This window comes from Oncorhynchus kisutch, linkage group LG16 (genome assembly GCF_002021735.2).
Source record: "Oncorhynchus kisutch isolate 150728-3 linkage group LG16, Okis_V2, whole genome shotgun sequence".
Classification (NCBI taxonomy): Eukaryota; Metazoa; Chordata; class Actinopteri; order Salmoniformes; family Salmonidae; genus Oncorhynchus; species Oncorhynchus kisutch.
In genome coordinates this window covers 22,439,271-22,460,003 of record NC_034189.2, presented here as the reverse complement: position 1 = coordinate 22,460,003, position 20,733 = coordinate 22,439,271, and the positions used below count along the sequence as shown (strand labels likewise).

The 20,733-nt window shown below is 42.3% G+C and overlaps 1 protein-coding gene across 12 annotated transcripts in view; it reads left to right on the top strand.

Annotated features, from left to right (window-relative positions):
- The window catches only part of LOC109906505 (adhesion G protein-coupled receptor L3-like), a 346,713-nt gene that overhangs the window by 299,962 nt on the left and 26,018 nt on the right, over nucleotides 1–20,733 (top strand). For all 12 annotated transcript variants that reach the window (XM_031792020.1, XM_031792013.1, XM_031792022.1 and 9 more), the window contains 5 exons: nucleotides 3,868–4,088; nucleotides 8,486–8,552; nucleotides 9,717–9,808; nucleotides 19,054–19,222; nucleotides 19,621–19,746. In XM_031792020.1, the coding sequence (XP_031647880.1) occupies nucleotides 3,868–4,088; nucleotides 8,486–8,552; nucleotides 9,717–9,808; nucleotides 19,054–19,222; nucleotides 19,621–19,746 (675 nt within the window). The remainder of the gene's footprint in view (nucleotides 1–3,867; nucleotides 4,089–8,485; nucleotides 8,553–9,716; nucleotides 9,809–19,053; nucleotides 19,223–19,620; nucleotides 19,747–20,733) is intronic.

Below are 20,733 nucleotides of genomic sequence, written 5' to 3'. Positions count from 1 at the left end.
TGAGAAAAATCCATCAGACTTGAACCTTAACCCTATTGAATCGTTATGCTCACATCTTCCTATTACAGTATAATCTGATCAGTTAAATTGTTTTTATTTCGCTGTCCTGACTTTACGCAGTACTTTATGCCTGGATGTCTGGTACTTAAGCATTCAGTGTGAGCTTCACTACAGCTCTCATCTCTTGACGACCAGTTACACTCGAAAAGGCAATTCAGCAGTCCACTGGAACATCAAGGTTTTAGTGTACACTTACTAGGGCATCTGGGTTTTTTGAAGGGCGAAAAGATGAAGAACAAGACATGTTGTACAATGGATATAAATTCTGTCTGCTATCTTAATTGGAATAAGTGAACGTTACAAACGGTTGAGTGTGTTTCCTCTCTAACAAATATAATGGCCGTTCTTAGTCTGTTCTCATTTAGACACCTCAAGTGAACATGAGGACATAGCCTAGGCTATATATTTGAAATGATTCTGTTTTGAAGCTGTATGTAACCATGGTTATGAGTAGCACAGTACATCATGTTCCTCAACTTGTTTTTTGGAATTTATACAACAGGTGGGTCTAATCTTGAATGCTTATTTGGTTAAAACCGCATTCCAGACGGTGTCTATTCCACAAGTTACCACCGGCTGTGACATTGAAATGTTTGACGTGCAATCCACTGCAAACCACTGTCATCAGCCCAACCAGACAATTTATACATTTGAAATCCAAGCATCTAGACATTATGTCCCATTTCTTTTAGATGAGCAATTGGTTTTCAATAGCGTAGATTTGTACAGACCAGGCCTTCTGTCTCTCTGACATTTGCAACATTGTTTCAGTATTGAAATTCGATCTCCAGCTGTACCATAGCAATGAACGTGTTGGGGTCAGGAGTCGGGATGAGACAGACAAGCACGCAACTTTTCTCAGCCAGTCGATCATGAATCAGCATCATTTTTATGGATCTATACAAAGAAATGTCAATAGAACAGTTCAAATGAAACAAAGTGAAGCTAGTTTGCGGTCTTTTCCAGCTTCAGTTTGAAGTGATTGTTTTAGCTGTGTTGTTGGCTAGCTCCTCTGAACAACAGTGTCCTGATGCGAGAGCACATTTTCCATGCCAGCTGAAATCGTGCGTCATTAGCTCATTATTATGAATGTATCCAAATTAATGTCACTAGAAAACAGAGCGTTAGACTAGTAACCGAAAGGTTGCAAGTTCAAATCCCCGAGCTGACAAGGTACAAATCTGTCGTTCTGCCCCTGAACAGGCAGTTAACCCACTGTTCATAGGCTGTCATTGAAAATAAGAATTTGTTCTTAACTGACTTGCCTAGTTAAATAAAGGTTAAAAAAATAATTTAAAAAATGCTTTGCACTCTCTTGGCATTCTCATTCTCATGAGGACCGCCACAGGAAAGGAAGACCCAGAGTTACCTCTGCTGTAGAGGATATATTCATTAGAGTTAACTGCACCTCAGATTGCAGCCCAAATAAATGCTTCAGGGAATTCAAGTAACAGACACATCTCAACATCAACTATTCAGAGGAGACTGCATGAATCAGGCTTTTATGGTTGAATTGCTGCAAAGAAACCATTACTAAAGGACACCAATAAGAAGAAGAGACTTGCTTGGGCCAAGAAACAGGAGCAATGGACATTAGACCGTTGAAAATCTGTCCTTAGGTCTGAGTCTTTGTGAGATGCAGAGTAGGTGAACGGATGATCTCCGCATGTGTGGTTCCCACAGTGAAGCATGGAGTAGGAGGTGTGATGGTGTGGGGGGGCTTTGATGGTGACACTGTCAATGATTTATTTAGAATTCAAGGCACACTTAACCAGTATGGCTACCATAGCATTCTGCAGCGATACGTCATCCCATCTGGTTTGCACTGGGTGGGACTATCATTTTTTTTCCCAACAGGACAATGACCCCACACACCTCCAGGTTGTGTAAGGGCTATTTGACCAAGAAGCAGACTGATGGTGCTGCATCAGATGACCTGGCCTCCACAATCACCCGACCTCAACCCAATTGAGATGGTTTGGGATGAGTTGGACCGCAGAGAGGCGGAAGTCAGTGAATAAGTTCTCAGCATATTTAGGAACTCCTTCAATACTATTGAAAAAACATTCCAGGTGAAGCTGGTTGAGAGAATGCCAAGAGTGTGCAAAGCTGTCATCAAGGCAAAGGGTGGCTACTTTGAAGAATCTCAAATATTTCTTGATTTGTTTAACACTTTTTTTGAGTGTTCTTTCATAGTTTTGATGTCTTCACTATTATTCTACAATGTAAAAATAAAGAAAAACTCTTTAATGAGTAGGTGTCCAAACTTTTGACTGGTACTGTGTGTGTGTGTGTGTGTGTGTGTGTGTGTGTGTGTGTGTGTGTGTGCGTGTGTGTGTGTGTGTGTGTGTGTGTGTGTGTGTGTGTGTGTGTGTGTGTGTGTATATGTATATATATATATATATATATATATATATATATATATATATATGTGTGTGTGTGTATATATATATATGTGTGTGTATATATATATATGTGTGTGTATATATATATATGTGTGTGTGTGTGTGTGTATATATATATATATATATATATGTGTGTGTATATATATATATGTGTGTGTATATATATATATATGTGTGTGTGTGTGTGTGTATGTGTATATATATATATATATGTATATACACACAATGATAATTAATACCATGGGATATCTATAGCCAACACTGACTCTGCCCTCATCTAGACCTTTCTAAGCATCTCTCCCAAATACTCCTTCAGCCAGTTCCTCCCCAGTCCCCCTGGTTCTCCCAGTTCCACCCTGTTACTTCACCTGACACAGCTCAAGCTCCTGTGTTTCTATCAAACGACCACACACACACGCTCCCCCTCACCCTTTCCCTTTCCCCCCTTCCCACCACCCGCCACTGCATTAAACCTCCCGTCATGATGTAGAGCAGTAGACTGATCTCTAAACGCTGCTGATAATCTGGATTAGGCCATCACTGTTTTTAATGACTGTCGCTGGCTGTCGTAGGTATCTGGTAGAGTTCTGCACTAAGGGCAAAGTCATTAACAACAGGGTGCAGTAGGGAGGGTGGTGAGAGGAGTTAGAGGAGCAGTGAAAGGGTGTGTGTGTGTGTGTGAGGTACGCAATGTAAAGTCTGACCCACAATTAGTGCATTGACAGGCACAGAAAGACACACACCTGCTCTCATAAACGTGGACCCTGCTGAACGATGGACGTTTGCAGGCTGTGCTTTTGCCCTCTACTCTTCCCTTTCATAAGATGTGATGGTCTTGATTCACTGGGCAATTTAAAGATCACTCCTCCTCACTGCGGTGATGGCCACTGAACCTGAGAGTCATTTAATTGAAACCAATTTCAATGACCGTTGAACAAATTACCTCGCGTATGACCAATTGCTCCAATAATCGGATCAATTACAGTCGTTGCAAATACACTGTGTGTGTGTGTGTGTGTGTGTGTGTGTGTGTGTGTGTGTGTGTGTGTGTGTGTGCACGTGGGTGTGCATGCACAGTGTTGGCTCTCCTGTCCATTCCAGTTGGTGATATCATGCCCTTTTTCATTTGAAGCATGGAGCAACTCTCGCTCATTTGAAAAGTCATTAGTTCCTTGTTTATTTATGTCTACTACCTTGTCAAATGCATGAGACTGACGTTTCACGCCCTAAAGGGCTTTTCAATAATAGAAAATAAATGTTTTAATAATATGAATAAAATCATGAGAGAGTAACACCTGTCGTCCGTATTGTTCTTGGAATTCTTAGCTGCACATCGACACGTTTTCTGTCCGATTTGAAGCCTTTGACCTTTGACCTGTACTGTCTCCTCTCCCCTCCTCAGATTGCCTGTGCTGTGTTCGCTGCCCTGCTCCACTTCTTCTTCCTGGCTGCCTTCACCTGGATGTTCCTGGAGGGTGTGCAACTCTACATTATGCTGGTGGAGGTGTTCGAGAGTGAGCACTCGCGCAAACGCTACTTCTACCTGGTGGGCTACGGCGTGCCCGCGCTCGTTGTGGCTGTGTCGGCCGCCGTCGACTACCGGAGCTACGGCACGGATCGAGTGTGAGTATTTACCGGAACTCGAACCACTGCTTTAGAACCCCATCATTAGAACCTCGCTGTAGGGAATTCTGTCGTTAGAACCATGCCATGCCCACCATTAACCCATTAACCCATTAACTAGATTCTAAAGCAGTGTTGCTTAAACCTCTCAGCAAGCACCATGTGTTCCTCTATTTGATATTTTCCAGTACAACTCATTCAAACTAATCAGCAAGCCCTTGATTAGTCAAATCTGGTGTGCTAGGGTTCGAATTGAACAAATGTGTGAAACGACAGGGGGTCTTGGGACCTGTTTGGGAAACACTTCTAGACAAGCTCTTACTTGGAGGCAAGGCTGCTGGTGGCATAGCCAATATGGTCCTGTGTGGCTCAATTGGTAGAGCATGGCGCTTGCAATGCAAAGGATCGTGGGTTTGATTCCTGCTGGCACCAACCATATGAAAAACGTACGTTTCTTTGGATAATAGTGTCTACTAAGTGGCATGTATTATACTATAACATAACATACACTTTTCTAATTCAAAAAGTTTTAAAAAATTAAGTAATGGCTTGTTCAAAGAAGTCATCTGTACAACCAGCACCATCTTATGATACACAATGCCAGGCTGTTGGCCATATCTGAACTAGTCAATATGGTTGTGATAGGTTCAGTAAGGTTATTCTGGGCGTTTGTTTGTTTAACGCCTGTCGAGACGTAGTTCCATTCTGCTGTGCCATTCAGTTTTTTTGAGAGAGAAATTGTTATTCATTTTAAGATCAGGGCCTGTATTCATAATGTGTCTCAGAGTAGGAGTGCTGGTCTAGGATGCATTGCTTGCTCTTTGGTGTTTTAGGCTGAGTTTCTGTATAAACACTTTGTGATATCTACTGATGTAAAAATGGCTACTCTGAGACTCTTTATGAATATGTTCCCAGATGAGGGGTTTCCTGAACGTGTGACCTGAAATAGAAACATCTTGTAGACTATAACAAGGGCACAGAGTTGTTCCTCGTCACGTCACCTAGACAAGAAAAACTCCTGTCCTGACACTACATTTGATTTGCACATTTAGTTAGTCAGTTTACTTCTCACACATTCCCACAGCCATACTGATTCGGCTGACTCATTTTGAGTAAAAACAATTTGTGGTAGTCGTTAGCCTCCAACGATATATATTTGGCATTGCTGCAATAACTAATGCTCCTCATCACCCCTTAATAATGAGTAGCGTTTTCTGCTCATTATAACCTGAGCGGTTATTCTCAAACAGGACTTCTGCTGACTTGACAAAATGTTTTAACAGTGGAAAATGCAAGCTCAAACGCTAGCCGTAGCCGTGTGAATGTCAAGCCATTGTGGTTAGCGTCTGTAGCGTTCACATGACTCCCAATTATCTGAGGGAGCAATAGATGGAGAGATTGGGGGGGGGGGGGAGCTAGACGGAGACGAAGAGAGAAAGGTAGACGGCGAGACGGCAGTCTTCATCGGTTCTTCTGTTTCCCTCATTTCATTTGCTCTCACGCTTCTCTCTGATACATGAACCAGCCGTCCTAACAATGACACCGTTCCTCTTTCACTAAATCTGAAAAATATAAACCAGCATCAGCATCAGCAGTTTGCTCATGAGATGTTTCATCAAACATGTCATACTGGACATGTTCAAGTGCGCTTGTACACACCACATACACACACACACACACACACACACACACACACACACACACACACACACACACACACACCACACACCACACACCACACACACACACACACACACCACACGCACATATACCATGTTATACCATAAGAAGATGAACTCACTTCATATTCACAAATCACAACATTGCAACCAAAATAGGCACCTAGCTCACATTTCACCATAAATCCTTTACTTGGTAATTTGTCTGACATTAATAATGACAGTTTGTTAAAACTTTAAGGGCCACTCTATCAATTTTGCAATAGACAAACTGCATTTCAACAACTTGGCGTACCTGGAGCCCATCGTACCTGGAGCCCATCGTACCTGGAGCCCATCGTACCTGGAGCCCATCATGAGAGAGAAGTCGTCGCTCGTGACTTAGTCTCTTTCAGTTGTCTTGTCTCGGTAGCGCTTTTCTCTCCCCCCTCTACAAAGTGTCTCTTTGAGCTCAACTAATGTGTCAAGTTGCTGTGAATCAGTGTCACCGACGTGAGTACCCAACACTAGACGTTGGGAGAGAAAACGTTACTCTGTCTTATCGGGGAACCTAGGTCCCAGGTTCCCTTAGCTTCTTTACCAAGAGGATTCTGAGGAGATGGCCACCAATACAGCTTCAGCCTGACACAAGCGAAAATAGATAGACTCAAAAGGCAACAGAGAATTCTGTCATGACTGGAGAGGACAGCGGGCAGGGAGGCTTGCTGGTTCACGCCCTAAGGCAGAAATGACAGCCATGGCCTTTTAAATAAATCTGCTTTTCTGTGATCAGACGTGGTAAAAAAAAAAGAAACAATTTAGCGTTCAGCAGAATTTATATTGACTACTTGTGTGTGTTTACATCATCTCTTGACCAGGGGGAGAAGTATCAAGTCCCAGTAATACAAAATGAACACCCACTGGCACCCAAATGGCACCCTATTCCCTATATAGTGCACTACCTTTGACCAGGGCCCATAGGGCTCACACGGTGCCATTTGGAATGCATGCATTGTTTTCTGTCTCGGTATATTCTGTTTATATATATTTTGACTTTTATCAAGGCATCGGGTTGTGATCGAGCATGTTAGTGTGTGAAGTATTAGTAAAAACCTGGCCAAGGCTTTTGAGCTTTTCACTTCAAGTCTAATAACGCTACCGACACTTTATATCGTTGAAAAATTCCATTAGGGCCATGCCGTGTGAAAATGTCCATGAAATGAATGTAAGAAAAATGAATCTCTTTTCAGTGTTTCTTGAACATTCACTATCGTAGTCTGGGATATGAGGTGACAAGTTATAATTAAATCTTGAGTTGCATTGTCGGGTTTCCTCCCTGTGTTCGAGTATGGCCTGCGCTGTCCGAAGCTAAGTGCGCACTCCTCTTCACACTTCAATCTGCCTTAAAATGCTATTGAATTACGGCTAATTCGCTGCCACTTCCATTTTGCCTCTTTGTCATCCAAATGACAACAGAGTAGGAAACTGTAATTTCCGATGGCCAAAAATGGAGGTCTATCGCGCGGCGCCGGAGATTAAACTATTAATAATTTAGCCGGAAGGTCATGAATCAACTTCATTTTTGTCGTTCGCCTTCCCAGTATCACCTTCATCCCACATCTGCTCCCATGCGCTCTCATATCTGGGCCCGTTCGCTTTCAATCAACCAACTAGAGTCTAGTAACTGCCACGGAGAAGTCAAGCAAGCGCACGGTGTTGCATTGTTAATATGGTAATGTGACCGTGAGAGTGGTTCATTGGTTAACACGACGAGGCTGGACAGTTCATCTCAGTCTCTATGGCGCTTTTCACACTGCCGAGCTGAGGCGAGTTGTTCTGAGCTGGCCTGGTAAGACATCCACTTTAGTTGCTGGAACTCTGCTCGAAAGGAAAATGTGATAAGAAAATGTATCTGAGTTAGCAAAGTATGGTTTGGGTCGGCACAATAGTGTGAAAATGGTATTAGTGTCTGTATGGTTGAAGTCCATTAAATTTAAAGTCAGTCAAATCAGGAGGTGTGTTGGGAATGGAATTAAATTAAGGGGATGGAATTCCATTAAGTTCAGAATTTCCTATTATTTTCTGTGCAAATGTCTCACAGCATAAATTCTGTGCTACTATTCTATTCCTTATATGGAATGAACCTCTAACCCAATGAACATACCAGCTGCACACAGGATCATTTTTAGACAAGTAGGCGGAAGTTGACGCTGATCCTGATGTAGTTGAGCTTTTTCCTCCACTAACGGTTAAGGTTAGGATTGGGTACCTTAGCAGACGGTCTTATCTAGGGTGACTTACAGGAGTAATTAGGGTTGAGTGCCTTGCTCAAGGGCACATCGACAGATTTTTCACCTAGTCGGCTCTGGGGTTCAAACCAGTGAACCGTTGTTTACTGGCCCGGCACTCTTAACCGCAAGGCTACTTCGGGGAAACTTCAGCCCGGAGCCACATTAGAGTTTTGTCCTTTTGATAACACTGTTGTGACCATCACAGCCAATAAGAAGTTATGACACTGAAACCACCCAATCCTCCCTCCAAACCCTCATGTAACCCTCATGTAACGATCATAACTCTCCTACCCCCTTGCGGGCACTGTGTTTGAAGTGCTCATTTCTCTTTGTCACTCCAGCCTCCACGTTGATGTATGTCCTGTGCGTTTCTCTCATCTCGCTCTTTTCTCTCCTCTCTCTTCTCTCGTCCTTTCTCTCTCTCTCCTGTCTCGTTCCTCCCCTCCAGGTGCTGGCTTCGATTGGACACCTACTTCATTTGGAGCTTCATAGGACCGGCAACCTTGATAATTATGGTAAGCGTCCCTACTTTCCCACTACCATACTATCTCATTAACCCTACTTAGCACCTCAGGGCACCACTTAAATGGTCCAGAGAGAGCTTAACATCCACTTTCCACTGTAATATAAGCCACTGCTGGTCAGGTGTCATGGCGGGAAATGGATGAGGATGTGAATTGTGAATTATTCCGGTTAGTCGCTTTTTCCGCACAACTGACAGAGATGTCTTTGGCGAGGGAGAGAAGAGAGACGAACACTGCTCAGTATTCAGTCTCGGAGTGATCCTGTTCCACGATAATGATTGATTTTCGCCCAGAACTTCCGCCTGGAATCATACGCCATCTATGCTGCTACTCTGTACCTTGAGGCAAAGAGATAGGACACAGACTCAGTAACATGCACACACAAGCAGACACTCATAAACCGCATAAGCATATACTGAGGAAAAATACAAGGACTCCGTCTGGAAGCGTTATCCCTCTAGGAGGTCGGGGGGGGGGGGGGGTTCAAACTGCGGCTCAGTTAGCTGAATGTCACTTCCCTAGCACAGTGTAGTACGAGTTAGCTTTCAAATGGGTGTCTTTTTGAGGGGCAATACCATCTTGAGATAGCTGTACCTCTGGTCCACAATGACATCTGAGCTTTTAGCTGATTCATGTTTGAGGCATAAAAAATGATAACAGCAACAATTCTGATGCTCCATACTACTATTTGGTTCCTCTATTGGCCTATACTTGTGGTATTTCTACCGAACCTATATGTTCAGTTCTGTTTGACATTATTTGACTCCTGATGAGAGCAGTTTGGAGTACTGCAAACAGTCTTAAATCTATCAGTCTCAAATGTAGTTTGCTTCCTATGGTTAACTGCATGTTTAGTACATTCATTTTGGACAGACTCCAGCCATTGCATTGATCAGGAGCCAACTAGTTCAACTTCATTGTCAAGTACAACATGGCACTTCTATATGTGGCAGTTATACTGTAATACAATTTTCATATAATTTTGTGCTCTACTTGGCAAAGTGGGTTAACCACATCGTGTTTCGACACAACATACTCAACTCAACTGTAACAATGTCTCCCCGGTTTAAAAAATATATGAAAGCATCAACAACAACAAACACACAAACTCCATTTCAGCTGTGCTCCCTCCTCTCTTTCGTCCATCTCTCCCAGCTCAACGTGATATTCCTAGGCATTGCGCTGTACAAGATGTTCCACCACACCGCCATCCTCAAACCCGACTCGGGTTGCCTCGACAACATCAAGTAAGTCACTCGTCCTCTCAGGCATTGAGACCTTCCAGACATTAGTACATGGGAGTTAATACATTGGTATATGACAAAACAGTTTCCGATGGCTCGGTGTGTAGATGAGGGTTTCCCAAACTATGTCCCGGGCCCCCCCCCCCCCCCCCTTGGTGCACGTTTGTTTTTTCCCCTAGCACTACACCACTGATCCAAATCATCAAAAATTGATGATGAGTTGTGGGTTCGATCCCTGCACGGGCCACAAATACTGAACTGTAAGTCACCTTTGCATAAATGCCGCCGAAACAGCAAAATTATATTGAACAATCAATGTTATGTACATCACACTAAACCTAGACTTTGAGACGGAAGCTGTGTCGTTATACCATGTGTCGCTGCTTTGAATAACTTCTTCCGTTTTTTTACCTGTGAACCTCTCAAAACACATCTGAAGGGTGAGAAGGGCCATGCAGAGATGCAGGAAGGCAGAGCCCTCCAGGTTCATAACTCATTATCACCAAAGGTTGTGTCATGGTGGGGAGGCAAGGGTTAAAACAGGACAGGTATTCCTGCAGGCGTACTTCATTATCGGAAGAGCACACTGGTCGGCTGAGGGAAAAGGCCACGAGACAATCTGCTAGAATGAACCTGGCCCGTCGGCATCCGCTAACACACGGATGAATATTCATAAATGGGAGTGTGTGTGGGTGGGTGTGTGCATCTGGGTGTGCGCTTGTGCGTGCACACCCTGCCACTCGGGATATGGAACTCTGAATGACATTATAAATCCCACAGTTTACTGGCGTTGCAGTTTGAGTGACAATGAAAGAATTAGTATGAATGTGTTTAATATGCTCACTGTTTTCTGAAAACAAATGAACCACCTATTGTGATATCACCACAAAACAATCGGTCTCAATGGTGAGATTAGATCAAATGTTGAAGGTTTGGTCATTGATTTAAATTTGAATCCTTTTTGTATTTTATGTCTAGCTATGATTGTGTTACACTATATATAAAAAGTATGTGGACAACCCTTAAAATAAGTGGATTCAGCTATTTCAGCCACATCCATTGCTAACAGGTGTATACAATCGAGCACACAGCCATGCAATCTCCATAGTCAAACATTGGCAGCAGAGAATGGCGCTACTGAAGAGCTCAGTGACTTTCAACGTGGTACTGTCATAGGATGCCACCTTTGCAACAAGTCAGTTTGTCAAATTTCTGCCCTGCTAGAGCTGCCCTGGTCAACTGTACGTGCTGTTATTGTGAAGTGGAAATGTCTAGGAGCAACAGCGGCTCAGCCGTGAAGTGGTAAGCCACACAGAAGTAAGTCCCTTCAGCAATGTTCCAACATCTTGTGGAAAGCCTTCCCAGAAAAGTGGTGGTTGTTGTAGCTGCAAAGGGCGGACCAACTCCATATCAATGCCCATGATTTTGGAATGAGATGTTCAATGAGCAGGTGTCCACATACTTTTGGTCATGATGTGTATCTGTTTGTTAAGTGATTAAATAGTAATTCAAGGTCATTTGGAACAAAGTGGAGTCGGTGGTGTCTTGGAACACCTCATTAGTTCACAATGACACCGTGAGGCCCTTTGCGCCTCTAGGAGACGAAAGGAATCAGCCAAAACGATGACACAGCATTTTTCTGGTTCACTTAGGGGTGTTAGTCCAACCAGGTGTCAGGGTAGACTTATTTTGTGGCCGGGCTTAAGTAGTTTTTCTGCCTCTGTCTACCATTCCTATATCCTACTGATGGATAAAGAGCTTCTGTGTTTTCCCTGTCCGGCAGTTCGAAGACACTCTAGAAGCATCACTGTGTTTAATGGCTGTAATGCTAGGCATCATCTCCAGCCGCCTGTCAATGCTTTTGTCAAAGTGGAGTGAGACCCTGGTGGCCTAGTTCTGTCAGCGAGTACACACACACACACTATACACCCCGCCACACACACCCACACAGTCACACTCATTCTCACATACAGTAGACACTCTTTCTTACGCAGGCACACACTCATATTGCCTGCAGTGACGTGGCTCGTTTTCCAGAGGATGCTTGCTCTGTGTATCCCGTTCCGAATAAACAACAGAACACCCTACTAGACAGAGCCGTTCAAAGCCCAGAGCTGCGCAGTCTGTTGTGACATTTGTCCGTGACTCAATAACAACCGATTTTAAAATTAGGTTTGTGAATATGATTATATGTTATAATGGGCCGTGCGTACTGTTGCGTCTCTGTGGACTCTGATTGGAGCTAGGATGACCATGAGTTTGGCTTGGTTTTGTTTATTTGTGATTAGGGCTGTGGCGGTCACCATCACAATCACACCATCACAATAAATCCGTTATTTATTTTAGTCAGGTCTAAAGAAACATTATGATAGGAAAGAAAATGTATTTCAGAAGAACAGAATATGAGTTGGTCTACTGTAAGCCTATATTATCTGGCTATGCTCCATGCCATAAGCTGTAGGCTTGTTCATTTAGCTGACAAGATATGCTTATAAGCCCCGTACCATTATTTTATTTGATCTGATTTTATAGTAAGAAGAATATAATTGAACTTAGCTGAATAAAATAGAAAGGATATGTTTTTACCACTACAGAGCGAGTGCGCGTATGAAGTGGCTATGTTGAGCATAAAAGTGATCACTTGAACAGGTCCTAAATGCTCGACTTAGAATTATTTGGCAACTGTAGTTGTGAATTATACAAACCTTAGAATGTCTTAGAAATTACAACATAAAGTGCATTCGGAAAGTATTCAGACCCCTTGTCTTTTTTCACATTTTGTTACGTTACAGCCTTATTCTCAAATGGATTAAATAGTTTGTTTTCCCTCATCAATCTACACACAAAACCCCATAATGACAAAGCAAAAACAGGCTTAAAAAACAACAACATGTCAATGGGTCTGAATAATTTCCAAATGCAGTGTATGTTGTAATTTCTAAGACTTTCTAAGGTATGTATAGTTGCATGATGCGACTGTAGGCTATTGATAATTTGAGAAAGTAGCAAAGAAAAGCTTGCGCTCTTTTCTTTGCCCTCTAATTGCACAGCTGTTCTCTTATCAAGTGATCATATTTTCACCCGTCAGGCTATTCTCAATGTAATCTTGTGTAATATCTAGAATTAGGTTCATTTTAAAATGGGCAGGATCAAGGGGCAGGATCAAGGGGCAGGATCAAGGGGCAGGAACAAGGGGCAGGATCAAGGGGCAGGAACAAGGGGCAGGATCAAGGGGCAGGAACAAGGGGCAGGAACAAGGGGCAGGAACAAGGGGCAGGATCAAGGGGCAGGGGGACAAAGACATGTCATCTGTACGCACTCGAATAGCGGATGGAGGCGGCTACTGTAGCTTTCCCACCGGTCTGTTTTGTTGGCTACTGTAGCTTTCCCACCGGTCTGTTTTGTTGGCAACTGTAGCTTTCCCACCGGTCTGTTTTGTTGGCTACTGTAGCTTTCCCATCGGTCTGTTTTGTTGGCTACTGTAGTAGCTTTCCCACCGGTCTGTTTTGTTGGCTACTGTAGTAGCTTTCCCACCGGTCTGTTTTGTTGGCTACTGTAGTAGCTTTCCCACCGGTCTGTTTTGTTGGCTACTGTAGTAGCTTTCCCACCGGTCTGTTTTGTTGGCTACTGTAGCTTTCCCACCGGTCTGTTTTGTTGGCTACTGTAGCTTTCCCACCGGTCTGTTTTGTTGGCTACTGTAGCTTTCCCACCGGTCTGTTTTGTTGGCTACTGTAGCTTTCCCACCGGTCTGTTTTGTTGGCTACTGTAGCTTTCCCACCGGTCTGTTTTGTTGGCTACTGTAGCTTTCCCACCGGTCTGTTTTGTTGGCTACTGTAGCTTTCCCACCGGTCTGTTTTGTTGGCTACTGTAGCTTTCCCACCGGTCTGTTTTGTTGGCTACTGTAGCTTTCCCACCGGTCTGTTTTGTTGGCTACTGTAGTAGCTTTCCCACCGGTCTGTTTTGTTGGCTACTGTAGTAGCTTTCCCACCGGTCTGTTTTGTTGGCTACTGTAGTAGCTTTCCCACCTACTGTACTTCGGTTTGATAGTGGAGGAACAGGAGTTGAATATGAACAGCTGGGAAATACATTTAAAAACACTTATTTCACTCATCTATTGTTTGAGGAGCTTGTTCTCGCTGCCCCCGACAGGTGATATTCAGCCCAAACTCTGTATGCCATGGCCTCTCCAACCTTGTTCCTGTAGCTACCCAGGGCTTAGTCTGGGAAACCCAGTGAAATCTGTTTAAGAACATCGATAGTGACATGTTTTCACAATAAACATGTTTCACTAAACTTTTGACAGCCTGTCTGCGCGCTCGAGAAAAGAATAAACGAGAGACTGTAGGCGATGGGTAACGCATGGATGCTGAGATATTCTCTATAGCAAAAGGTAAAATGTCACCCAATTAATTATGACAATAGCTAACTGTAATCAGCCCTGCACAATCAATGAACCAACAGCATCGCCTAGGGCTGTACATTATCTCTCAGACTCATTGATATACATTTTGGAGTGTAGCATAAGGTCCATCCAGCATGCATGATAATACAGTCCACACTCAATGGTAATTACTCTCATTTGTTTAATTTTGGAGTATAAGCTAGACCAATTATGTACCAAAGACATCTTAAATCAGTTTTGTTTTATGTTTTTTTTCTGACATGCCTTATATGCGTTAGGCTATGTATTGTATAGCACAATCCTAATTATTATTATTTGGGGGTTTATAAAGCCTATGCAGAAGCTCTGTGTATGGCTGTTTTGAATGAATCATCACCTTAGAAAGCGCTAATTACAGCGACTCAACAGTTACATGGATTTTGACTGTGGTCATGACTCATGACTGCCGGTGTGGCGGTAACAGGGGTCACCACAACATAAATAATGGATTGTGTTTAAGTCTGACACAGTGAGCGTTTTGATTTTGAAGAAAACATTCTACTGGATTGTAAGAATGTCCAGACTCCTGCTAGGTCATAATTTAGTAGGACATTTCTTCACTCTTTTTCTTATATTTGGTGGTGTGTTCATCATTTGATGTCTCACTTTATGTTCAGATGTCATCATGTTGCTTTTTTTTAATGAATGTTCCATGTTTTTTTCTCTCTCATTTCACTCAGTTTCTCTTCTTTTGAATAACACCGCATGCTATGCTTTGTCTTATTGAGGTTTTTGTTTTTTAACTCTTGTCTTTTATATTTTCTTCCTCATGTTAGCTATCGTTATTATGATGGAATTCTTATTGTGGAATGGCACTGGTAAGATGCCACGTTGTTTTGGTCCCCATTGCCTTTCCCGATAGACAAAGACTCTTTCCTGTGTCAATTCCTCATCCGATATGTGTTGTGAGTGCTGTGTTGGCGTAACCTGTTGTATTTGACCCCATAATCATTTGTCCTCTGTAGGATTTAGCTTTGTTGTTCCTTTGGCACAAATTGGACGTTGTCTTCCTCTCTTACGCAAACGTTTACCAAACTTTGTCAAACCCTATATTTGGGAACTTGCTGAGCGTTAATGACTGCAGTCCACAAGGTGCTGAGAAACGTAGGAATGCGTACTGAAGATTGTTCATGACACGTCTCTTTAATAACTTAAAAATCACTGTGAGTAGACGTGTCCTGTATATGCTTCATGGTGAATAAAGTATCTACTTATTGAGAATTCCCCTATAATAGACCCTGAAGGAATATGCAAATTAAGATGGTATGATCCATTCCGAGATGTCATCGACATTTCTTTGTACACAAAACTTTAGTTATACCACTGGCATCCTGCTGAGTAGATAACAGCATTTCCTATTTCCTTTCAACTAGTCAATGAGACTCCTTTATGCTGAGGTGAAAGGCGACTCAATTGACCAATTGCAATGAGCTATAATGAAATGCATATCACCTCTCAGAATTGACTAATTTGTCTCTTTTCAAAAAGGAAATTGGTGCCAGTTTAATGTGGTTGTTTTGGATTGGAACACTTTGCTCCTCAATTTATTTTCATTTTTGATATTTCTACCCGACTATTAACACAATCAGCACTTTCCCCTCGTTTTTTCCGGTGAAAGCGCACAAGTGCTGTTTTTGCTGCGGTGGAACCATTCAGTGTGACACTCCAGTGGCATCATTGCGAGGGTATTCACCGGCTCTACGGGAGCCACTTCAGCTTTGGGAAATGGGCCCAGGTCTGTAGGACTGAAAGTGGTAGGGGGTTAATTAGGAGAGTTTCTCAACTTAGTAAAAAAAATATATATAATTCTGATGCAAGAATATGCACTGAACAAAAATATAATTATTATTTCTATCAAATTTTATCGATAGCAAATTTGAATGCACAAAAATATTTTTTTTTTTTTTAAGGCATCTGTGTTCAATAGACGCATATCTATATTCCCATACGTGTAAAATCCATAGATTAGGGTCTAATGTATTTCTTTCAATTGACTGACTTCTTCATATGACCTGTAACTCAGTAAAATCTTTGAAATTGTTGCATGTTTATATTTTTCTTGAGTATATTGTGCATCTTTGACAGGCATTTTGAAATGACACGTATACCTGTCCAAATTCTTCATATACAGTTCATACAGTATTTTGAACATTTCCGGAGTGAGTGAGTGAGAACAGGAGGAAATGATTGTTGCTGAGGATATCTGCTACCTTGAACCAGATTTTTCCAAGATAGCCCTCACGGCAAAATAACTATCATCCTCAATTCTTAGTGAAAAGCAAAGGCGACCAGATACAAACCAAGGAAGATATGAAAAATAACCTCTTCATATCCTGACCTCCCTGATACTTCTATTATGTCCTTAGGCATCTCTACCTAACCCCCCCCCCACACACACACACACTGTTTGTCGCCCATCCCTCTGCAATATTGCCCTAGTTCCAGGTCAATATTTCCCTCTTATTTTTTCCCCACCCTCGTTGGATCTACCTGAGGGGGCAATCAGCTTGATGAAGTGCCTCTCCCAACAGGTCATTAAGATAGATCTGGGAATATTATGTTTCATGGTTGGCCCCAATAATTCCATAAATCATTTATTTTTGCTATCGCACCTGGCCCATTTATTACAGACGATTGAGGCGAAATGCTAGGCCCTCCTGTTTTTATTGAGGAGTGGAGACGCTTGTGAATACGATAATTACGTTTAGCACCTGTAACTGACTCGCAAAATTCGAGTGAGTGAGTGAGTGAGAGTAAGAGGATTCTGGCTTCAAGACTATTGGATGTAGTCAATATAGTACTTTATTTGATGAGACATTTTTTAGGGAGTATTATTTCATGTTTGTCTTTATGTCTGTGTGTCTGTCCCCCTCTCCTATTACTATCCTGTGTCATTCAAAATCATATTCTTGCAATATTTGCTTTGGAGTTTTGTTTGGTTATTGATTTCATTTTGTTTTTCATTTCTTTCCTGTCAGCTATGAGGATTACGAACCTGAGATCAAGTAAGAGTAAAATGGACAGGTCATCCATTCATGACACACTATCTTCATTATCCATACATTTCATCATAACAAAGTAATGAGTCACATTTATACCACCACATGCCTTTAGTAAATGTTTAGTGAAGCTCTCCGTCAAGTCGTAGGGAAGTAATACTCACCCACACCTCACATTTTGTTCAATATTAGCTCAAATGGGTACGCTTCTGGTGAAGTCATCTCAGAACGCTGAAACAAGTCTCCCAGTTTGACACGGGAGAAGTAGTCATGCACTGTGCAATTTAAGCTTTGAAAAAAGGTAATTGTTTTCATCATTTAATTGATTTGAAGTGCACTGGTATTTCTGTTTAAACTAGCATAATTATTCAGAGCTTCGTTATTTGTCGAGGCTTTTGGGACAACCCTCGGGCAGCACATTCAAAATACTGTGTTTACATGTGTTCATATTCATTTGTCTTCCAGTGATTATGCCATACCTGCTAGCCCCGAGGTCATACAAACTGTATCGCCTATTGTCTCGGTATTAATTATACACCAAGTACTATTTTAATATTGGGGAGTTACCTTGAGTTTTCCACTGTTCCTGGTCCAGTAATAGTCTCTCTCTCCCATGTTCAAATTTGAAAGAGTACACTATCTGATGGTCTGTCATGTAATTGATGAATAATGTGTGCAACTCTTGAAAGAAGGCGAGCGAGAGAAAAATGATAGGTGTCCCCAAGGAGCAGGCGAACACACGATTCAATTTAATTCCACTCCTCCTGTCGATTTTCCGCTTCGTTTCTCTCCTCCCTCCTTCCCTTCATCTAGATTTGTACTTTTGTCTGTCTGGTGGACATTTATTTTTTACCTGCGTTTCTCTTCTCTTTTTGGTTCATCTGTATGTTCACAGACCAAGATAGCTAAACGTTTGTTTTTAAATCCTTTTTTTTTTTTGTTGCTTCAGTGAACAGGTAGTCGCGATGCTCCTTCCGAGTTGTGCACTGCCGACAGAATGCTAAGTGGGAAGTCTGAGAACAGTCACCACTTCAGACCACCTCAGAGGCTTGGTTGACTTTGAAGTCACCTCTCCTGTATCTGGTCTCGAAACCAAACTAAGACCTTGTTTGTGCATTTCCACCTGTAGCTTCCTGGGACAATTACATATTTACATAGTTAGATTTTTACCATCAGCTACAGTATACAGTGGGGCAAAAAAGTATTTAGTCAGCCACCAATTGTGCAAGTTCTCCCACTTAAAAAGATGAGAGAGGCCTGTAATTTTCATCATGTGTACACTTCAACGATGACAGACAAAATGAGAAAAAAAATACAGAAAATAACATTGTAGGATTTTTAAGGAATTTATTTGCAAATTATGGTGGTAAATAAGTTTTTGGTCACCTACAAACAAGCAAGATTTCTGGCTCTCACAGACCTGTAACTTCATCTTTAAGAGGCTTCTCTGTCCTCCACTCGTTACCTGTATTAATGGCACCTGTTTGAACTTGTTATCAGTATAAAAGACACCTGTCTTTTTTCTCATTTTGTCTCATCTTTTTAAGTGGGAGAACTTGCAAAATTGGTGGCTGACTAAATACTTTTTTGCCCCACTGTATGTATGCACAGGGATCTGTCAGACAGAATGCGGGCCCTAGTCCACAATCATCACTGGTGATAGTTTGTGATAATTCACATACATTTCTTTAGGAAATTACAGACTACAAAAATCGAAGATCTTTTCGCAAGTATTCAAGTTGAGTTGTTACTTCTCTAGCAGTTCTGAGAACGTCCAGAATGTTGACTTTGTCTCTTTCTGCTTTCAGATCGTGGGTGATTGGGGCCATAGCGTTGCTCTGTCTGCTGGGGCTGACATGGGCCTTCGGCCTGATGTATGTCAACGAGAGCACGGTCATCATGGCCTACCTCTTCACCATCTTCAACTCCCTGCAGGGCATGTTCATCTTCATCTTCCACTGTGTCCTCCAGAAGAAGGTGTGTCTTTTACTCTAACCTTGTGGTTCAGGGACTATATGCACAAAGCGTCTCAGAGAAGGAGTGCTGATCTAGGATCAGGTCCCGTCCTGTCCATGTAATCTTATTCTTTGTGATCTAAAGGCAAAGCTGATCCTAATTCAGCACTCTGACTCTGAGTAGCTTGATAAATATGCCCCTGTATTAGCTTGCTGTATGAGCTTTAGTCAGCTTCTCAAACCACACATGAAATGCAAAGTGGTTAGCTCAGAATTATACATGACATGGCTTATTACCATGTAGCAAGCTAGAGTGTAATGTAGTTATTAACTACAGTATTCATTTTCTCACAGTATCACTAACAAGTTGTTTGGTTTTCTGCGTCTGAATGGGAATGTGTGTGTGTCTGTGGTTCACAGGTGCGTAAAGAGTACGGAAAGTGTCTGCGTACCCACTGTTGCAGTGGCAAGAGTGTGGAGAGTTCCATTGGCTCTGGGAAGAGCTCAGCATCCCGCCCACCAGGGAGATATTCCACCGGTTCACAGGTAGGTAGCGCCTCTCCTCTCACCTCACCTCAAAAGGCAATATATTTGGTTGACTACGAGCATATCTGATATAGATTTTTACTTAATTCTATCTGCTGATGTTGACCGGAAAGTTCATTGTAGCCCATTTAGTGTGTTTACTTGGTCAATGTTAATTAATAGGTTGTTAACAATACATTTATGAATCATGCAAATAGTCTACGCCACACCATCAGCCTGTCACGACGGAAGCTGGTCTCAGCGTACATAATTAACCCTTTAATTACATATAGCAGCACATTGACACAACGGCTAACCGCTACGCCGAGTTTTCGCCATCAACCGCATGTGAACGGAAGCGGTCGTAAACACCCTGTAATTTATCGGCAACTCTGAGGCTTTTAAATGAACGTGTAATTAGCAAAGTACATCGTAAACCGGTGGGCTCTGGGTGGTTAGGGAGGTAGGGTTCTCTCTCTAAATGAAAGTTGGAAGTGAGACTTGGACAGAGAAAGAGACCTTTGAAATATGAACACTGATCAACCCAACTCCCCACACAGCGCTGGGTTGAAATAGAATTATCATTTTTTTCTCTCAAAGACTTAAGCTGTGCTTGATTGAGCCTGCACCTCTCAATGGAACCAATGGAATAGTCCCAAAAGTGCAAAATCTGTCCATGCTTTTACTGCAGGCAGGCTCGATCAAACGATTAAAGTATTTGAATACTGTATATACTATTTGAAGGCAAGTCTGCTCCCACAAGCACTTGTACACTTGAACATGGCCTTGACTTTTACAGCAGTGTGGAGTTATGAGAGGTAGCAATAACACCAGTGAAACTTAGCAATAACAGCAACAAGAGGTAGCAATAACAGCAACAAGAGGTAGCAATAACACCAGTGAAACTTTTATTTTACCTTTATTTAACCAGGTAGGCAAGTTGAGAACAAGTTCTCATTTACAATTGCGACCTGGCCAAGATAAAGCAAAGCAGTTCGACAGATACAA